Genomic DNA, 21,990 nt, shown 5'->3' with positions numbered 1-21,990 from the left:
GCTTGAATAAAGGAGACTATGAAGGTATGAGAGCGGAATTGATTAGAGTGGACTGGGAAAATAGATTAAAGGGTAAGACGGTACATGATCAGTGGTGTACATTTAAGGAGTTATTTTACAACTTCCAAAAAAAATATATTCCACTGAGGAAAAAAGGGTGTAAAAGAAAAGATAGTCATCCGTGGCTAAGTAAAGTAATTAAGGATAGTATCCGACTAAAAACAAGGGCATATAAGGTAGCCAAATCTAGTGGGAGGATAGAAGATTGGGAAGTCTTTAAAAGACAGCAAAAAATAACTAAAAGATTGATTAAGAAAGGGAAGATAGATTATGAAAGTAAATTAGCAAAAAATATAAAAACAGATAGCAAAAGTTTCTATAGTGATATAAAAAGAAAAAGAGTGGCTAAAGTAAATGTTGGTCCCTTAGAGGATGAGACCGGGAAATTAATGGTGGGAAACATGGAGATGGCAAAAACGCTGAACAATTATTTTGTATCAGTCTTTACGGTAGAGGACACTAAGAATATCCCAACACTGGACAAACAGGGGGCTCTAGGGGGGGAGGAGCTAAATACGATTAAAATCACTAAGGAAGTGGTACTTGGTAAAATAATGGGACTCAAGGCGGATAAATCCCCATGACCTGATGGCTTACATCCTAGGGTCTTGAGGGAAGTGGTGGTAGGGATTGTGGATGCATTGGTAATAATTTTCCAAAACTCCCTGGACTCAGCAAAGGTCCCGGCAGATTGGAAAACTGCTAATGTAACACCCTTATTTAAAAAGGGTAGTAGGCAGAAGGCTGGAAACTATAGACCTGTTAGCCTAACATCTGTGGTTAGTAAAATTTTAGAGTCCATTATTAAGGAGACAGTAACGGGATATTTGGATAAACATAATTTAATAGGACAAAGTCAGCATGGTTTTATGAAAGGGAAGTCATGTTTGACAAATTTGCTTGAGTTCTTTGAGGAAGTAACATACAGGGTGGATAAAGGGGAACCAGTGGACGTAGTGTATTTAGACTTCCAAAAGGCATTTGACAAGGTGCCACACAAAAGATTATTGCTCAAGATAAAAAATCATGGGACTGGGGGTAATATTCTGGCATGGGTGGAGGGTTGGCTATCTAACAGAAAGCAGAGAGTTGGGATAAATGGTTCATTCTCAAACTGGCAATCAGTAACTAGTGGTGTTCCGCAGGGGTCAGTGCTGGGTCCCCAACTCTTTATAATCTATATTAATGATTTGGAGGAGGGGACCGAGTGTAACATATCAAAGTTTGCAGATGATACAAAGATGGGAAGGAAAGTAGTGAGTGAGGAGGACATAAAAAACCTGCAAAGGGACATAGACAGGCTAAGTAAGTGGGCAGAGATTTGGCAGATGGAATACAATACTGGAAAATGTGAGGTTATGCACTTTGGCAGGAAAAATCATAGAGCAAGTTATTATCTTAATGGCAAGAAACTGGAAAGTTCTGTAGTACAAAGGGATCTGGGGGTCCTGGTGCACGAAACTCAAAAAGTTAGTATGCAGGTGCAGCAAGTGATCAAGAAGGCCAATGGAATGTTGGCTTTTATTGCTAGGGGGATAGAATATAAAAACAGGGAGGTATTGTTGCAGTTGTACAAGGTATTGGTGAGACCGCACCTGGAATACTGCATACAGTTTTGGTCTCCATACTTAAGAAAAGACATACTTGCTCTCGAGTACAAAGAAGGTTCACTCGGTTAATCCTGGGGATGAGGGGTGGACATATGAGGAGAGGTTGTGTAGATTGGGACTCTACTCATTGGAGTTCAGAAGAATGAGAGGCGATCTTATTGAAACATATAAGATTGTGAAGGGGCTTGATCGGGTGGATGTGGTGAGGATGTTCCCAATGATGGGTGAAACTAGAACTAGGGGGCACAATCTTAGAATAAGGGGCTGCTCTTTCAAAACTGAGATGAGGAGAAAATTCTTCACTCAGAGGGTAGTATGTCTGTGGAATTTACTGCCCCAGAAAGCTGTGGAAGCTACATCATTAAATAAATTTAAAATAGAAATAGACAGTTTCTTAGAAGTAAAGGGAATTAGGGGTTACGGGGAGCGGGCAGGAAATTGGACATGAGTCTATGTTCGGAACGGTCATGGCCCTGTGGGTAAGGGAGCGGGCCCAGGGGCCGTGTAGCCTGGTTCTGCTCCTACTTCTTGTGTTCTAATTATGTGTTAGATTTCAGGAGATGGTTCTATTCCTGTTCCTGGCTGGGGTGGAGATCACCTTTTACAGAAGGTAAGTACTGTAGAAAATATAGGGACAGTGACCTCCTGGACGAGTTTCGATCGCCTAGATGGGTCGGAGAGGAATTTCCCAGATTTTTTTCTCCCAAATTGCCCATTGGGTTTTTTATCTGGTTTTTCACCTCTCCCAGGAGATCACATGGGTTCGGGAGGGATGTAGAGTGATAGTAGATTTGAGGTTAGGATCAGATCAGCCATGATCTTATTGAATGGTGGAGCAGGCTCGAGGGGCCGATTGGCCTACTCCTGCTCCTATTTCTTATGTTCTTATGTTCTTATGAAATATCCCAAAGCACTTCACAGGGTGTTGTCAAAGTGAATTTGACTGAATCGTTAAGCTGCTTCATTTCACAGCAAGTGCACATACAGACAAAGGCCTAGAAATTGGGTTTTGGCTTAGCCAGGGCTTTAGCGCCGGAAGTTAGTGCCGGCGCTAAGTCCCCCTGCGCGCGGCAAAAATTCAGTAGCGCCGCGCCCAAACGGCTGCCGGCGCTACTGAAGGGTCTTAGCGCCTGGAAAAGGGCGCTAACTGCCGTTTAGCGCCGCAATTCCAGCGCTGCGGCACCCGATGCGGTGCGGCAGGCTGGGGAAGTGCAGGCCTCCTCCTTCCGTTAAGGAGGAGCTGCCTGCACCCGGCCGCGGCCCGCGCAAATCTGTTTAAAAATGAGCCCGGCACCTCGGACAAGTGCCGGGCTTGCATCTGTTCCGGGGGGGGGGGGGGGAGAAGTCCGGGGAGGGAGCTGCGGGCAGGCGGCCGGCGGGAAAGCGGCCGGCCGCCGCGGGGCCTTTAATGCGCCGGCGCAAACACATGTTGGACTCTGTTGCCAGAGTCTTAGTTGCGGCTGCCACGGGCGAGGCGGCCGCAACTGAATTTCGGCGCTGGGGCCCGTCGGCATGGCAACCGGGACGCTGCGCACACCGATGACGTCATCGGTGCCGGCGCAGCGCTACCGGTGCAACGCCGCTTTAGGGCCCCAGGGAATTTTTCAACTGGCCATAACTCTGGCGCTAGTCCCTCTAGCGCCTCAAAAGCGGCGCTAAGGCTAGTGAATTTCTAGGCCAAAGAGTTTAAGATCGGACTCACTTAATTCAATCAGTACAATTTGTCTTCATGTAATGATACAAAATTAAGAATGTCTTACACTTCCCCACATCAGTGTGTCACTAGACTTGACTTTACTGCATGCAAAACTTCGGATCCTGGCCTAAACCTGCTCCTGTGATTTTCTATTTTAAAAACGTGGCTGACTGCCTGTGATATTGTCTATCTTTTTTTTTATCTCCCCATGCCCACAGCCAGAAAGGAAGGTTTGCCAGGCAAACCTCAACTAAGCACCCAGGACCAGAGACTTCCCAACACAATGTGCGTTGTGAGCTAAGGAATTGTTTATTGTTTACAGGCTTTGGGTAAAATTAGAATATTAATCCCCTTTCCTCTCAGTGCCTTTGTTTTTAAACTCGTGCAAATACATTTATCTTTAAACAACCACCATTATATGTAACTTTTTTTAAAAATTCCATCTAATGAAAAATGGTCAGAAAATCCCCAAAAATTACATTCCTCCATCACCTCAAACAAAACAAAACAGATCACTAGATGATATATACAACCTAATCTGCTTGTTCCAAGTGTGTTTCCAGATAGAAGATTATATCAAAACTAATGGCTTACTAATACAATGACCAATATGCATAATATAAACCCACTTGACTATTTAAAGCAAAGAAAACACCAAAATTATTGAAGCTTTACTCCACAAATTAGTAATAACACAGTCCCTAATGATGATTTTGCATAGGTGGTTTGACCTAAGGAATTTCCTTACCTAAGGAAGGATATACTTGCCATAGAGGGACTGCAACAAAGGTTCACCAGACTGATTTCTGGGATGGGGGGGGATTGCCCTATGAGGAGAGATTGAGTAGACTAGGCCTATATTCTCTAGAGTTTAGAAGAATGAGAGGTGATCCCGTTGAAGCATACAAAATTCTTACAGGGCTTGATAGGGTAGATGCAGGGAGTGGCTGGGGAGTCTAGAACCAGGGGTCACAGTCTCAGAATAAGGGGTCGGCCATTTAGGACTGAGATGAGGAGAAATTTCTTCACTCAGAGGGTGGTGAATCTTTGGAATTCTCTACCCCAGAGGGCTGTGGAGGCTCAGTCATTGAGTATATTCAAGAGAGAGCGATAGATTTTTGGATATTAAGAGAATCAAGGGATATGGGGATTTGACGGGAAAGTGGAGATGAGGTAGAAGATCAGCCACGATCTTATTGAATATCGGAGCAGGCTCGAAGGGCCCATGGCCGACTCCTGCTCCTATTTGTTATGTTCTTATCATGAATTTCTTATACTGCACTCTTCATGAAGGCCAGTCAAATAAAACCCCATAGAGATCCCTGGATTATAAAGATATCTTTTCCTTTGAAGGTCAACCAATTTATCTACAATAGTTAAGCAATGAAAACTGTTACTCATTTTGATAATAGCTTGAAATTGCCAACTTAAGTTTGTACATCTCCCAAGGCTGGCTTTCACCCTGATCACTATTAGAAACTACAATTCAGCCTGTCAAATGGCACGCATTAACATTTCAAACAAGCCATATCAGCCGTCAAAATAACTTTATCTGAACTGATTTCCAAACTCATAGCATTGCCCATTGCGCACCAACAATTCCCTATCTTACATTTTGAATGTTATCAAAACTTCTGTTTTGAACCTAGCTGTTTTTAAATGCTGGGAAGTAAAGGGGATTGTTTCTGTTTCTGTCGCAATGTGCTATTTTAGTTTATTCTAGCAAAGACAAAAATTTGAGATGAGCTTTTCGCTTTGTAGTTCTGTTTTAGTTTCTGCTAGGGTTTTGTGGCAGGGAGTGGGGCAGATGGTAATATTAGCTACCTGGGCCTAGTTAACAGAAGTGAACACAATTCAATACTAATGGGCTGGCAAATGTTTTCAGCCTGGATTTAATCACTTTAGGGTATATTTTTCCAAGTCCACAGTAACGTTTAGTAAGTCCAGCTTTTTAAACAGAGTTATTGGGGTAGAATTCTGTCTTGCCGTGCAAGACGGGTGGTATTGCGTTGGTCGCCTGTTAGACGACCCACCCAATATTCAGCTCTGTTGCAGTAAAACAGGTGGCCGATGAGATATTGGGGGGAAAAATTCAGTTGTTTGCGCCTCCCGTTAGCGCCTTAAGAGGGCGCCAATTGGGGCGCAAAGCAACTAGAGGCCGGGCACGGCGATGTTTGTGCCGCTCGTGAAATTAACTGGAGATTTTGCGGCGGCGCTAAACACTACCGCCACAATCTCCTGCACCGGCAGATCGTGACGTCAGTCGAGTGCGCAACGCCCGGTTAGCGCCCAGGACCAGATATTGAGTGGCGCCTCCTGCCTTACCGCCTGCCGCTAGCAACGACAGGTTGAGGGGAGCGTTATGCTGTCAGAAAGGGACTAGGGGAGCACTATTTAAAGACGACCGCTTCCTGCCTTTTTTTGTCGGTGACATTTTTGCACCACGCAGTCTGAGAGAGAGAGAGAGAGAGAGAGAGAGAGAGAGAGACTTCTGGAGAGATTCAACGCTGTGTGAAGGAGTTTTGAGTACTGAGCAGCACTTTGCAGGTTTATTTTGATTTGCCCTTCCTTGCTTCGCCAGCACTCTGAGGTAGTGCCTCACTCCTCGGCGTTTGCGCCTTAAGACAGGTGTGAAGCGCCTGATTTAGCGCTCCAATCACCTCCAGGGGCGATCAAAGCCAAGTTTGCTGTCAGAGGCGATAATTAGCGCCGGGCGCTGAACTTTGCGCACGGCCGATAACGGCGCCCCAAATGGGGCGATAATGAATTTTTCCCCCAGTGTCTCTTTTTACCGCCGCCCAAAGCGAAATTCAACCCCACTGACTTTGAACTGAATGCAATTCAAAATGTTGCTGGCAACCACACATAATAATAGCCAGTGATGCATAATGAAGCATGTCGCAGCTTCACGTTAAGCGTCCCGTGACATTTCCTTGACGTCCGGGACACACAACATAAATACGAGTTCGTGCAGTTGGCACTGAGCCCCGCGGACCAGGAAGGGCCCGAGTTTGATTCCTGATCTGTGCTGGGTTTGGGGAATGGAGTACAGAGCTGGAGACGCAGAGCGCTTGCGTCTGATTCTCCCTTGATAATCAATCACGTGGTTTCACTGTCCGGTGACATGGCTCAAAACAACAGGCGCAATCTTAGAGTCCCTTGCTGTCCTGTCCGTGAGATGAAATATTTCCCTGATTTTTACCTAGATCTTTTTTTATGTAGAAAAATGCCGATGCTTTCCTATGAGATCTAAAAGAATCAAACTGAAAATGAAGAATGCTATTTATTAATTTTTGGGGTCTCCCCCGTAGATTCCACCAGAGTGACACCAGCCATTCCCAGTCTTGTGACTGAGACAAGGCATTTCCCAAGGGTGAAGCAAGCTGTTTCATTCCAAAACAGAAGCACGAAAGGAGAAGTGAACTCCGTGTTCAGTTTCATACTTCCCCCATGGTTGATTCTGGGGCACCGATGGTAGGCGGACCCTGGTAAAGGTCATTGTGTCTCACAGCACCCAACTGGGATCACTGAATGATGAACAGAAGTAGCAAGCCTGGCTGATTTTTCTGCCCTCCTAATGCCAGAGACATTGAGATCTTAAAAAAATATACGGATGAGGGAGGCCGTCCAACCTTTCCAGCTCATCCTTCCAGAGGATCTCCCCATCGGAGCGTCTAACTGCCTCTGGAATGACTCCAGAATGTTTGCCTCCTTCATACCCTACCCATATGGTTATTCCGGTTATTGATCACTCTTTGGTGAAGAACTGCTTTCTAACATTAATCCTGAACTTGCCTTTTGCCCATTTGTACCTGCAGCGCTTGTCCTGCAGTCATGCTTTAACTTGAAATAGTGCTCAGGATTCACCTTCTCTGTTCCACTTAGTATCTGATGTCCCTCGATGAGGTCCCCTCTCAATCACTTCCTTTCAAGGCTTGAGAGTCCAAGTTTTTCTAACCGTTCCTCAGAGTTCAGTGACACTAGGGATCAGTCTCATGGTTCCTCTCTAAACCATGTACATTAGGAAGTTCCTACATTCTTCCCATTGGTTTTCCTCACCTATCTCCCTACATATTTGTAGAGTTTGTTTTTAACATATTTCACTTCATTCTTTCTAAATTAATTATTTTAGGGGCACGTTTCTTTAATGTGTGCTTGTTGGTCCCTGCTGAGTATTATCGTGCATGCTCAGTAGTGTCTCCTCAAAGATATTCCATTTACCTTCAACTGAAGTTTCTCAAGGACCATTTCCTTACTGATTTGCTTAAACTCTTCCTTCATTGCTTAAAGTCAACTTAAGGCTAAAGGGATCAAGGGATATGGGGAGAAAGCAGGGATAGGGTACTGAATTTGGATGATCAGCCATGATCTCATTAAATGGCGGAGCAGGCTCGAGGGGCCGAATGGCCTACTCCTGCTCCTATCTTCTATGTTTCTATGTTTCTAAAATTGTGTAACTGTTTAGCAATATTGTTTTATTCTACATTGTGTAAAACACCATCATTTTATCAGTCCTAATCTCTGAAACTCCCTCCCAAAAACTCTTTGCCTCCTCACTTCTCTCTCCTCTACAAAGCCTCCACAAAACCCATCTCTTTGATCAAGCTTCTGGTCAGCCTTCCTAAGCTCTTACTTGGTTTGGTGTCCATTTTCCAGAAGTCTATGTGTAACGCACGTTGGGATTTCTTTACATTAAAGATGCTACACAAATGCAATAGTGACTGAGGTCAACTAATGCAGCATAGGCGTGACTGGTGTGGCTCAGTACCGGCCCTTGCTGTGCATTTTCCCACTGAGTCACTGGACGGGCAGACCAATTTGTTAATTCTACATTTGTGAATTTCCTAAATAAATCTGAGCCAAGTTCTCATCCATCTTTAATTCCCTTCCCCAATGCAAACCGAGTCTCTTGGGCATGCAGCACAATCCTAGAAATGGGCCTTAATATGTGCAAGCAAGAACAGCGGATAACAAAACAAATGTCCCTGGGTAGTTGCCACACTCGATGTGACAAAACAGGCCTGGAAAATGCACGAGCCTCCACAGATTGTCTATGGTCCATCCGTAATTCAACAAGTAACGAATACTGGTCAAGATGCTGCAACCTAATAACACACCAGGAGCAGGTTGATTCTACCGTACCTTTACTACTGATCTAGGAGATTCTTCAAAGTTTATCTGATAAAGAATTGCTTTTCCACCAACATAAACGGTGTTTCCATCACGAAGAGTGGTCGTGTAGACTTCAATTGGGTCAAATTTGACTCGACCTTCAATTTCATCTGTAAAGATATAAAGGAGCAGGGCTTTACTGATTAATGATGAGCACAATAGACAAGGAAAGGAACAATTGAAAGAAATGGCATTCACGGTGATGGAAATCAAGGATTCACTGAAATGACCCAGTTTCTCATGACTGTGACACTATGTAAACACAATATGCAAGCACAGGAGGATGAGATTATTCTCTGTATGTGCTCAGCCGTTATATTTTCTCCACTGGGATAGCAAGTGGTGGGTGAGCGACTGCCTGAGACTGGAGCCAGCTCACTAATGTAGGTCAGCTCACCATCTTTGGAGAAGCCCTGATTGAGATGCTTCCACAAGGCAAGGTGCACAGCAATGATTGGTTGGGAGAATTGCACACAATCTCAGCATTTACTCAACTGTCCTCAACTTATGCACTCCTACAACTAAAACAGGTTATGAATATTCACTTACACTTAAACATAGACGATGGCCGTCTGGATCGTTTAGTCTATTTATCCAGCACTTAAGTAGCCAATTCAAGGTGATAGGATCACTCCCTGGCGTGTGCTGAGTTTGCTGATCTCAGGTAACATTAAAGGACAGTGTGCTATCATGAAACAATATCAATTCAGCATTTTATGATTTCCTGGACCCTTGGGGCTGAAGCTCCTCCTGTTGGGACGAAAATCCCATTTTCAGCTCATACTCAGTTTGGCAAAATTATCGCGAGCAGGACTTTTACACACATAATAGTCTAAAAGAAATTGTATGGCAGTTTCTTCTGCTTCAGCTACTTTTAATGTGAACCGTTATACCTGCCTCTCCCTTGGGGCTTCTCAACCGGGGGTCTGCGCCCCCCCCCCCCACCCCGCCGGGGTTCATGTCAATAGTTTTGCTGCATTAGAGAGCACAACGAACGAAGTTTGTGTGAGTGTGAAACCACTTGAGCAACAGAGCAGGGTTGCAGCCCCTCGTCCACTATTTGAAGGGGCTGCTCCTCAATTCTTGGTTGCACTTCAGTCCCACGCTCCTGATCTTTGGTCACCCAGTGCGGGGGTGGGGGTGGGGGGGCGCGGGCAAGTCGGAAGACCTCCTCGTAGGACTGCTCCTGGGGCCTGGCCAAGGTGGCCATTAAGAGATCAGGGCAGCGGGTGGTCGAGGGGAGCCATGCAGCCTGACTGCCCGCCTCTCTTCCGCGGCTATGTTCGCGCCCCGGGTGTCCCTGGAGATGGAGCATGGGGTGTCCGCCGGCTCGCTCGAGGCCTTCCGCGACTGGAGGGCATCCTCACCCCGGAAAATTGGATTTTGATTTAATTTGTTAAGTTCCCTTTAATTTTGGTCAAGTTACAGTTTTTAATTGGTTACATAAGAACATAAGAAATAGGAGCAGGAGTAGGCCAATCGGCCCCTCGAGCCTGCTCCGCCATTCAATAAGATCATGGCTGATCTGATCCTAACCGCCAATCCACTATCACAGAACCATCTCCTGAATCTAACAGAATTAGACACACAAAATAGGAGCAGGATCAGGCTACACGGCCCCTGGGCCCGCTCCGCTACCCACAGGGCCATGACCGATTCGAACCTAGACTCATGTCCAAATTCCTGCCCGCTCCCCATAACCCTTAATTCCCTTTACTTCTAGGAAACTGTCTATTTCTGTTTTAAATTTATGTAATGATGTAGCTTCTACAGCTTTTTGGGGCAGCATATTCCATGGACCTACCACCCTCTGAGTGAAGTAGTTCCTCCTCATCTCAGTTTTGAAAGAGCAGCCCCTTATTCTAAGACTATGCCCCCTAGTTCTAGTTTCACCCATCATCGGGAACATCCTCCCCGCATCCACCCGATCCAACCCCTTCACAATCTTATATGTTTCAATAAGATCGCCTCTCATTCTTCTGAACTCCAATGAGTAGAGTCCCAATCTACTCAACCTCTCCTCATATGTCCATCCCCTCATCCCCGGGATTAACCGAGTGAACCTTCTTTGTACTGACTCGAGAGCAAGTATGTCCTTTCTTAAGTATGGACATCAAAACTGTACGCAGTATTCCAGGTGCGGTCTCACCAATACCTTGTACAACTGAAGCAATACCTCCCTATTTTTATATTCTATCCCCCTAGCAATGAAAGCCAACATTCCATTGGCCTTCTTAATCACTTGCTGCACCTGCATACTAACCTTTTGAGTTTCGTGCACCAGGACCCCCAGATCCCTTTGTACTTCAGTACTTTCCAGTTTCTTGCCATTAAGATAATAACTTGCTCTACGATTTTTCCTGCCAAAGTGCATAACCTCACACTTTCCAGTATTGTATTCCATCTGCCAAATCTCTGCCCACTTACTTAGCCTGTCTATGTCCCCTTGCAGGTTTTTTATGTCCTCCTCACTCACTACTTTCCCTCCCATCTTAGTATCATCTGCAAACTTTGATATGTTACACTCGGTCCCCTCCTCCAAATCGTTAATATAGATTGTAAAGAGTTGGGGACCCAGCACCGACCCCTGCGGAACACCACTAGTTACTGATTGCCAGTCTGAGAATGAACCATTTATCCCAACTCTCTGCCTTCTGTTAGATAGCCAATCCTCTATCCATGCCAGAATATTACCCCCAATCCCGTGATTTTTTATCTTAAGCAATAATCTTCTGTGTGGCACCTTGTCAAATGCCTTTTGGAAGTCTAAATACACTACGTCCACTGGTTCCCCTTTATCCACCCTATATGTTACTTCCTCAAAGAACTCCAGCAAATTTGTCAAACATGACTTCCCCTTCATAAAACCATGCTGACTTTGTCCTATTAAATTATGATTATCCAAATGTCCTGTTACTGTCTCCTTAATAATGGACTCCAAAATTTTACCTACCACAGATGTTAGGCTAACCGGTCTATAGTTTCCAGCCTTCTGTCTACTGCCCTTTTTAAATAAGGGTGTTAGATTAGCAGTTTTCCAGTCTGCTGGGACCTTTGCCGAGTCCAGGGAGTTTTGGAAAATTATTACCAATGCATCCACAATCCCTACTGCCACTTCCCTCAAGACCCTAGGATGTAAGCCATCAGGTCCAGGTGATTTATCCGCCTTGAGTCCCATTATTTTACCGAGTACCACTTCCTTCGTGATTTTGATCGTGTTTAGCTCCTCCCCCCCTTTAGCCCCCTGTTTGTCCAGTGTTGGGATATTCTTAGTGCCTTCTACTGTAAAGACTGATACAAAATATTCATTCAGTGTTTTTGCCATCTCCATATTTCCCACCATTAATTTCCCGATCTCATCCTCTAAGGGACCAACATTTACTTTAGCCACCCTTTTTCTTTTTATATAACTATAAAAACTCTTACTATCTGTTTTTATATTTTTTGCTAATTTACTTTCATAATCTCTCTTCCCTTTCTTAATCAATCTTTTTGTTATTTTTTGCTGTCTTTTAAAGTTTTCCCAATCCTCTATCCTCCCACTAGACTTGGCTACCTTATATGCCCTTGTTTTTAGTCGAATACTATCCTTAATTTCTTTACTTAGCCACGGATGGCTGTCTTTTCTTTTACACCCTTTTCTTCTCAGTGGAATATATATTTTTTGGAAGTTGTAAAATAACTCCTTAAATGTACACCACTGATCATGTATCGTCTTACCCTTTAATCTATTTTCCCAATCCACTCTACTCAATTCCGCTCTCATACCTTCATAGTCTCCTTTATTCAAGCTTAGCATGCTTGTTTGAGATCTAACCTTCTCACCCTCTAATTGAATATGGAATTCAACCATGTTATGGTCACTCATTCCAAGGGGATCCTTTACTAGGACATTTTTAATTAATCCTGTCTTGTTACACAGGACCAGATCTAAGGTTGCTTGCCCCCTGGTCGGTTCAGTTACATACTGCTCAAGAAACCCATCCCTAATACACTCAATGAACTCATCCTCAAGGCAGCCCTGCCCAATTTGATTTGTCCAATTAATATGATAGTTCAAATCCCCCATAATTATAGATGTTCCCTTATTACAAGCCTCAACTATTTCCTGATTGATACTCCGTCCAACAGAGTTGCCACTGTTCGGAGGCCTATAGACTACGCCCACTAGTGTTTTTTTCCCCTTACTATTCCTTACCTCCACCCAAACTGTTTCATTATCCTGATCTTTTGACCCAATATCATTTCTCTGTATTACAGTGATTCCTTCCTTTATTAACATAGCCACCCCACCTCCCCTTCCTTCCTGCCTGTCCTTCCTGATTGTTAAATAACCTGGTATGTTTAATTCCCAGGCATTGTCACCCTGCAGCCATGTTTCTGTAATGGCCACAAGATCATACCCATATGTAGTTATTTGTGCCATTAACTCGTCTATTTTGTTACGAATGCTACGTGCATTCAGATAGAGAACTTTTAAAGATGTTTTGTGACACTTAGTTCCTGCTTTTGCCCTTTTTATTACTTTACCTTTTACTCCATACCTTCTGCCCCTTCCTGACACGCTCTGGTTTTCAATTTCCCCACTGCTACCTAAGTCTATGACCTTCTCTGTTGTCATTTTTATTATTTGCTCTCTAGGAACCTCCCCCCCGCTAGTTAGTTTAAAGCCCTCTCTGCAGCCCTAGTTATATGATCCGCCAGGACTCTAGTCCCAGCAGTGGCCAAGTGAAGCCCGTCCCAACGGAACAGCTCCCTCCTGCTCCAGTACTGGTGCCAGTGTCCCAGGAAGCAAAACCCATTTCTCCCACACCAGTCTTTGAGCCACGCATTTAACTCTCTAATTTTATTTGTCCTAGCCAAATTCGCTCGTGGCTCAGGTAGAGATTATTACGCTTGTGGTTCTGCTTTTTAATTTGGCCCCTAGCTGCTCAAACTCCCTCAGCAGAACCTCCTTCCTTGTCCTATCTATGTCGTTGGTACCAACATGGACCACGACAACTGGATCCTCCCCCTCCCACTCCAAGTTTCTCTCCAGTCCAGAGGAGATGTCCTTAACCCTGGCACTGGGCAGGCAACACAGCCTTCGGGACTCTCGCTCTCGGCTGCAAAGAACTCTATCTATCCCCCTAACGATACTGTGCCCCTTTAAGAGGTGATGGCACTTGCCATCCACCACTGCACTAAGAGTGAACAGTAAGCAGGGCCACTGGGGAAAATTTCCACAGAACCTTCACCTCCCTTCGTCAAAATTATCTTGCTGCATTCACAACTGGCCATTGACTGACACTCCCAGCTCCTATCTGATGAAGCTGCTGCTTCGCTCAGCGATCAGAGTCTTCTGCACGCTGCAGATAGGAGGAACACAACACCAGTGTTTTTCTCGTGCAACGCCAGATCAGAAATTCCAACGTGCAAGGCTCAGGAATTCTCATCTTCAAGGCTTGGCAAAGGCCGATCCTGGAGCAGAAGCCAGCAGCAGTACCGGGCGGGAGCTTGGGGCAGCAGCATTAGCGAACCGGGACTGGGGGGAAATCATGCCTCCGTGAACTGGGAGGAGGGAAAGGATTGGCAACACTTTCTCGGCAGGGAATGAAAGAAAATACACAAAATGTTGCCATAATCTGCAATGTTCCAGTGACCCTGGTTGGGATTGAGTTAGAAACTCCCACACGAATGTGCTCCCATTATTATTACATAAAACTTGTTAAATTGTAACAAGTTGGGCACGCTTCCTGCAGTGTATCTAGCGAGCTTACTGTAACATTTGTCTCTTGTTCGGGTGTTATCATATCCATTTTACAGAGGTCATTCGAATAAACCCTGAAAATGCAATATATTCAACATGTTCCTAATCTATAAAAAATTGAAGACTGGGAAGTCAATTTTGATTGCGTTCCAGTTACGGCTGCACGGTTGAAACTCTCTGTTACCCTGGTCAAGTGGTCATTCTTCTTGGACAGTAGGTGAATCCAAATACTTTTATTTTTAATAATTACTTAATCATTTTTATATAGATGTTGTCTTACAGGGGGTCCGTGGAATTGTTATAACACGGCGGAGGGGAAATCAGAAGCAAAAAGGTCGAGAACCCCTGTTCTACCCGACACTAAATATAGAGCTATACTGCGCAGAAGATTATTCGGCCCATCGTGGCTGTGCCGGCTCTTTGAAAGAGCGATCCAATTCGTCCCACTCCCCTGGCTCTTTCCCCACAGCCCTGCAAATCTTTCCTTTTCAAGTATTTATCCAATTCCCTTTCAAAGATCCTACTGAATCTGCTTCCAGGCAGCGCATTCCAGATCATAACAACTCGCTGTGTAAAATAATTTCTCCTCATCTCCCCTCTGGTCCGTTTAACAATTATTTTAAATCTGTGTCCTCTGGTTACCAACCCTCCTGCCAATGGAAACAGTTTCTCCTTATTTACTCTATCAAAACCCCTCATAATTTTGAACAGCTCTATTAAATCTTCCCTTACCATTCTCTGCTCGAAGAGAGAACAATCCCAGCCTCTCTTGTCTCTCCACATAGCTGAAGTCCCTCATCCATTTAAGACCAAGATGAGGAGGAATTTCTTCACACAAAGTGTTGTGAATCTTTGGAATTCTCTGCCCCAGAGGGCTGTGGATGCTAAGTCTTTAAGTATATTCAAGACAGAGATCGATAGATTTTTGGACTCTAGGGGAATCAAGGGATATGGGGATCGGGCGGGAAAGTGGAGTTGAGGTGGATGATCAGCCATGATCTTATTGAATGGCGGAGCAGGCTCAAGGGGCCGAATGGCCGACTCCTGCTCCTATTTCTTATGTTCTTATCCCTGGTAAATTTCCTCTGCACCCTCTCCAAGGCCTTGAGATCCTTTTACTGAGAGTTAACACTGAAATTATGTAGACATAATACTTTAGCGACCGGACATTCAAGGGCATTTGAATGAAAATAGAGAGAGCAGAACTGGATGGATACATTTTTCTAGATATCTGAAACAAATCTTAACCCAGTGGCTGATGCTGCATTGCGGCATCTCTCCGTCATGTACTGATTATGTTGCTTGGACACGCAGTAATAGCTTTCTCTGGTGAAGTAAAATCAAACTGTCAAACACTGACTGCGCTCAGTGCTGATGTGAAGAATAGTCAGTCAAATCAGCCAGGTGAACTTGTAGATAGCAATTTACAATTTTTACAAGCATTTATATCTGCGATTGTTCCCAAGATAAGCCAGGATTGTATTGCATTTTGCACTGCCATCAAACAATGGTACTATTATCATTCTTTTTTTTATTATTCATTTTTATGGGATGTGGGCGACGCTGGCAAAGCCGGCATTTATTGCCCATTCTTAATTGCCCTTGAGAAGGTGGTGGTGAGCCCCCTTCTTGAACCGCTGCAGTCCGTGTGGTGAAGGTACTCCCACAGTGCTGTTAGGGAGGGAGTTCCAGGATTTTGACCCAGTGACGATGAAGGATCGGCCGATATATTTCCAAGTCAGGGTGGTGTGTGACTCCAATGAGTATAAGCCCAATCGACCCAATCTCTGCTCATACGCCATTCCTGCCATCCCAGGTATCAGTCTGGTGAATCTTCACTGAACTCCTTCCATGGCAAGAACATCCTTCCTCAACAGTTGTAAAACTGTTTTCTATTACGCAGTTTGCAGCTCATTCGACCCATGAACTTCAATCCTTAATTACGATGTCTGTTATTTCCCTTCCATCCCTTGTTTTCTCTCTTTTTTTTTGCTTTTAGCTTTCAGTTGCGATGATGTGCATCCGAAACGTTACACTGTCCATCTGCTTCACCAGTTCAGACCTGGCCTGCTGTACAATTCCAGCATTTTCTGTCTTTATTCAGCTTACCAGTTATTTCTGCCCAATACTACAATATACATAAAATGTTATAGGATCCTGCCTGACAAAAGCAGATATGCAACCTGGACAGTACTCTGCTGTGTTGGTGTTTACAGTGCGTGCAGTTGACCATCCGGCCATGACATTGTTCCTTTATACACACAATTACTTAGTATGTACAGTACAGAAACAGGCCATTCGGTCCAAGTGGTTTGTGCTGGTGTTTATGCTCCACACGAGCCACCTCCCACCCCACTTCATCTCACCCCATCAGCATGTCCTTCTTCCTCATGTGCTTATCGAGCTTCCCCTTAAAGGCAGCTGTGCTATTCGCCTCAGCCACTCCCTGTGGTAGCGAGTTCCACATTCTAACTACTCTCTGGGTAAAGATCTTTCTCCTGAGTTCCCTATTAGATTTATTAGAGGCTAACGTATATTTCTGGCCCCTAGTTTTAGAATCCCCACAAGTGGAAACATTTTCTCTATGTCTACCCTCTCAAACCACTTCATCATTTTAAAGACCTCTATTAAGTCACCTCTAAGGCTTCTCTTTTCCAGAGGAAAGAGCCCCAGCCTGGTCAGCCTTTCCTGATAGTTATATCCCTCAGTGCGGACCTTCCCTCAGTGTGGACCTTCCAGTATAATGACTCCTCAGCGACACTGCCATTGTTCTTATATAGACAAGTACAAAAACCCACTGCATCCATGAGCTCCATGCCAATTGATGCAATTTTATTTCTTCATTATGACTTGCATGATTGTGTTTGATTGAGGTGAATATAGCAGGTTAGGGAGTCACCATGATTTAATTTATATGCCAGTGGTGATACCGATACTCTTACATTCCCTTCCCAGTGATGGATGAATGAATCGTGAAGCAATGAAAACCTGAGTCTAAGGTAATCACAATGAGTTACCCAACAGGTACTATGACAGTTACCTGAGATCACTGGCCTTACCCTTGTCTCACATGCCATTTCCAAGTGTCACTTACCTATATTAGACATACACCATTATTGTAGTGCAATTTGTTACTTTTACTAGTTTTGGACTCCCCCACATGTGGAAGCATTTTCTCTACGTCGACCCTATCAAACTCCTTCATAATTTTAAAGATCTCTATCAGGTCACCTCTCAGCCTTCTCTTTTCCAGAGAAAAGACCCCCAGCCTGTTTTGTCTTTCCTGATAACCTAATAGTATGGCTGTGTTGCAATAAGATTGCAAACTGCAAGCACGAAGTATCTGGGAACTGTTGCAAAAGCTCAAGATATAAGTTTACCATAAATGTCTATGGCTAACGCTGTGAGATGTGCCTGTTATTTTGACACTCAAAGATACAAAATGTATTGCAAAAGGTATTACAACAGATCACCTCCGCGGCCACAGGATGTGATCATCAGTGGTAAATGTGCTTTGTCCAAAGCATATCAGTTTTACTTAAAACTATTTAAGCAAGAGGCATCGATTGTGTAAAAGATCCCAGGGTGTTACTCCAAGCAGAACAGAAGAGTTCTCCCAGTGTCCCGGCCAAGATTCGCCCCTCAAACACCACCACTAAAATCCGATCATCTCACTGCTGTTTGTGGGACGTTGCTGTGTGCAAATCGAGAGCTACAAAAACATTAGCAACTACACTAAGATAGAGAGATAGATAGATCAATAGAGAAATAGATCAATAGTTAGATATAGATAGTGAAATATAGATCAATATACATGGATAGATATAGATAGAGAGATGATAAATATATAGATAATAGAAAGACAGAGATGTAGGTCAATAGAGAAACAGATAGATCAATAGAAATATAGATCAATACATAGCAACCTCTATCAATCTATCTCTAAGAGATATAGATCGATAGAAATATAGATCATACAGACAGATATAGATTGATAGAGATTAATAGAGATAAAGATAGAGATTGATAGAGATAGATATAGAGACATGTATTAATAGAGATATCGATAGAGATATTGATCGATATTGATCTACGGATAGAGATATAGATAAAGATAGATTGATATATATAGATTGGTATATAGATACATAGATATAGATCGATAGATAGATATAGAGATGGATGGAATCGATAGATATAGAGACCGATAGATAGAAGAGATAATCAGAGATGTGGATTCAGGGATTGAATGGTGACCCGGACCCCAGGCTCGGTGCCCCATCGCTCCACAAATAACAAGTACAAAATACTAAACCGAGGTCTGAGAATCTGCGGCGACCCTGTGCCTGCTCTGGGAACAAGGGATCGCTCCTCACTGACAGCCGGAGCTGCCCAGTCCCACCTTAAACCCCCCCCCCCCCCCCAGGACCCCCAGCCCCAGACCCAAGCTCACCTTTCAGGTCCAGTTTGAGTCGGGGTGAAGACCTGGCCGCAATGCAGCTGGGCAACAGCAAGAGCAAGAATCCGAGCGCAGCCATAGTGTGAGAGAGAGATTGGAGACTGAGCCGGAGCACCAGGGAGGCGGCGCCTATACTCACTCACTCACTCGGGGGCGGTGCTTGCGGTTGTTTTTTTTTAAAATTTTATTTGCACCGCGGCTGTTGTGACTCAGGTGAGAAGTCACACAACACCAGGTTATAGTCCAACAGCTTTATTTGAGATCACAAGCTTTCGGAGCTCCGAAAGCTTGTGATCTCAAATAAAGCTGTTGGACTATAACCTGGTGTTGTGTGACTGCTCACATTTGTCCACCCCAGTCCAACACCGGCATCTCCACATCATGGCTACTATGGACACCACGTTGTGACTCAGGAACTAGGACGGGTCTGAAATAAAAACAGCAAATGCTGGAGATACTCAGCAGGTCAGGCAGCATCTGCCAAGAGAGAAACCTTTCGACCTGAAACGTTAACTTTGTCTTGACAAAGGGTTTAGACCTGAAACGTAGACTCTATTTCTCTCTCCACAGATGTTGCCTGGCCTGCTGAGTTTTTCCAGCATTTTCTGTTGTTATTTCGGATTTCCAGCATCTGCAGTATTTTGCTAACCTGTTTCTCTCTTCACAGATGCTGCCTGACCTGACCTGCTGAGTATCTCCAGCATTTTCTGTTTTTATTTCAGATCTCCAGCATCTGCAGTTCTTTCTTTTTGTACTAGGAGCAGGTCTGTCCAGCTAATGACTTGGAGGTGACGGTGTTCGGAAGATACTGCGCAGCTCTTGTCCTCTCCCAGGGAGAGAGAGAGATGCAGTCACGGTCACCTTGGCGAGTTGCTGCAGTGTCTCCTGTAGATGGTTACTATGGGTAACTGAGGCCAACCTGCTGTGTAATAAACGAGGCTGTCGTCTAATAAATAGAGATATTTAAAAGTAAAGAGACAGGGGTCCTTCATACAAACATTCTGAGCAAGAATAAACTTTGGTTCTGTTTGCTGTCAGTAAAAAGAAGTAGAAGCAGAAAAAAAGCCAGCACAATAAATGTTCTGCATTCACACTGCAAGCCTAACAGAAAATAAAGCAGAACACACGTTTACTGGAAATGGTCGCAAAATGACTGATGTTGCTTTTTCCTCGGTCCTAAGTGGGGACAAAGACCATCCCATTCACACACAGGGAACGTTCAGTAAGTAATAAAAACAGAACATGCTGGAAATATTCAGCAGGTTCAGGCAGCATCTGTGGAGAGAGAAACCGAGTTAACGTTTGATGACCCTGAAATGGGCTGGATTTTCATTGAGGTGTCCAGTAGGAGGCGGGACTACAACTTTCGGGGTTGTAGTCCCGCCTCCATCGAGTTGTAGCCAACCCACGCGATTTAGACTTGATTGACCTTGTTGAGCCCACCCAGCGGGCTCAGCAGGCCAATTAAGGGCCACCCGGCAACAGGTGACGTCACAGATTGACATTTCATCTGTCAAGACGTTTTGACATTAAATATCAGCACTTGACAGCTGTTTGAAGCTGCCAAACACTGACACTCTGTATTCTACGTTAATTCCTTCCTCTGAGGTTGATTTAGAGATCTCCCTGGAACAGAAAGCTGAATGCTGCAATTTTTGACAGCTCGCGGCCATTCTGCTTTCTGTGCCGGTGAGACAAGGGACTCCTGAGACCTGAAGGAAGGAAGGCTGTAAAGGTAAGTAAAGGTTAGTAGAACTTCTTTAAACACTTTACACACACCAAACACACTTACCTCTTCACTCATGCACCCAACACTCACCTGAACACCGGACAGCTCGACCCCTCCAAGCCCTTCATCCCGACGGGCCGCCCCCTCTAACTTGGCGTGGTTTGGAGCCGTCGGGAATTCCACACTTCAACATTAAAAATAAGGATTAGGCTACAAGCTGCCTGTTAACTACCTGTTAACAGGCAGTTAATTGGCACTAATCCCCTTCCCGCCTCGGGGAGGCGGGTCCCAGTGTGGGGCGGGTACCCGCCTCCTTTGAAACTGGCATGGAGGCGGGTTGGGGGTGGGATGGGATCGGGACCCCCGATTTCGGGATTTTAACCCCCCGCACGTCGCCAATCCCGCCTCCACGGCCCAATGAAAATCCTGCCCAAGACTCTGTTTCTCTCTCCACAGGTGCTGCCTGACCTGCTGAGTGTTTCCAGCATTTTCTGTTTTTATTTCAGATTTTCAGCATCCGCAGTATTTTGCTTTTGTTTCAGTAAGTAATACCCTACTTGACCTCCTTCTCACTAGCGTTCCTGTTGCAGACATGTCTGAACATGATACCTTTGGTAGAAGTGACCACTGCACAGTCTCCACATTGAAGACATTGCCCATCAGGTAGTGTGGTACTGCCACCGGACAGACGAAGGACAGATCTAGCAGCCCAAAAACTGGTCATCCCCCGTGGGTCATCAGAAGCAGCAGAACCTGCAACCGCTTGGTCTGACACAACCCTCACTCCATGGTCACTCTCAGGCTAGGAGACCAAACCTGGTTCAATGTGGAATGTAGAAGGGCATGCCAGGGGGAGCACGGGGCAAACCATGGAATAAGCTGCTAACTTAGGGAAGCCGCTACACAGGGCTACCTGCAAACCAAGCACCAAAAGCAGCAGATTATAGACGGAGCTGAGTGGTCCCGCAACCCATCAGCACAAAGCTCTGTCACCCTACCACAGCCAGTTGAGAATGGTGGTGGGCAACCAAGCAACTAACATGAGGAGGAGGCTCCATGAATATCCCCATCCTCCACCATGGCGGAGCCAAGCATTTGAGTTCAAGAAAGAAGGTTTAATGGTTTGCAAGTGTCTTTAGCCGAAAGTGCTGAATGGATGAACAGAAGAACATCAGAAATAGGAGCAGGAGTCGGCCATACGGCCCCTCAAGCCTGCTCCGCCATTCAATAAGATCATGGCTGATCATCAACCTCAACTCCACTTTCCCGCCCGATCGCCATATCCTTTGATTCCCCTAGAGTCCAAAAATCTATCTCTCTCAGCCTTGAATATACTCAATGACTGAGCAAACACAGCCCTCTGGGGTAGAGAACTCCAAAGATTCACAACCCTCTGAGTGAAGAAATTCCTCCTCATCTAAGTCCTAAATAGCCGACCCCTTATCCTGAGACTATGACCCCTAGTTCTAGATTCTCCAGCCAGGGGAAACAACCTCTCAGCATCTACCTTGTCAA

At 44.9% G+C, this 21,990-nt stretch overlaps 1 protein-coding gene across 1 annotated transcript in view; it reads right to left on the bottom strand.

Annotated features, from left to right (window-relative positions):
* The window catches only part of LOC147097324 (semaphorin-7A-like), a 76,734-nt gene extending 57,868 nt beyond the window's left edge, over window positions 1-18,866 (bottom strand). The window contains exons 1-2 of the mRNA XM_085972199.1: window positions 18,741-18,866; window positions 8,509-8,648 (exon numbers count right to left, since the gene is read on the bottom strand). Coding sequence (XP_085828325.1) covers window positions 8,509-8,648; window positions 18,741-18,825 — 225 coding nt within the window. The 5' untranslated portion in view covers window positions 18,826-18,866. The remainder of the gene's footprint in view (window positions 1-8,508; window positions 8,649-18,740) is intronic.
* Between the last annotated feature and the right edge of the window lie 3,124 nt (window positions 18,867-21,990).

This window comes from Somniosus microcephalus, chromosome 32 (genome assembly GCF_052327205.1).
Source record: "Somniosus microcephalus isolate GS21.2 chromosome 32, FLI_Smic_1.0, whole genome shotgun sequence".
NCBI classification, from domain to species: domain Eukaryota; kingdom Metazoa; phylum Chordata; class Chondrichthyes; order Squaliformes; family Somniosidae; genus Somniosus; species Somniosus microcephalus.
Note: the sequence above shows the minus strand (reverse complement) of the source record. Positions and strands in the feature narration are given on the sequence as shown.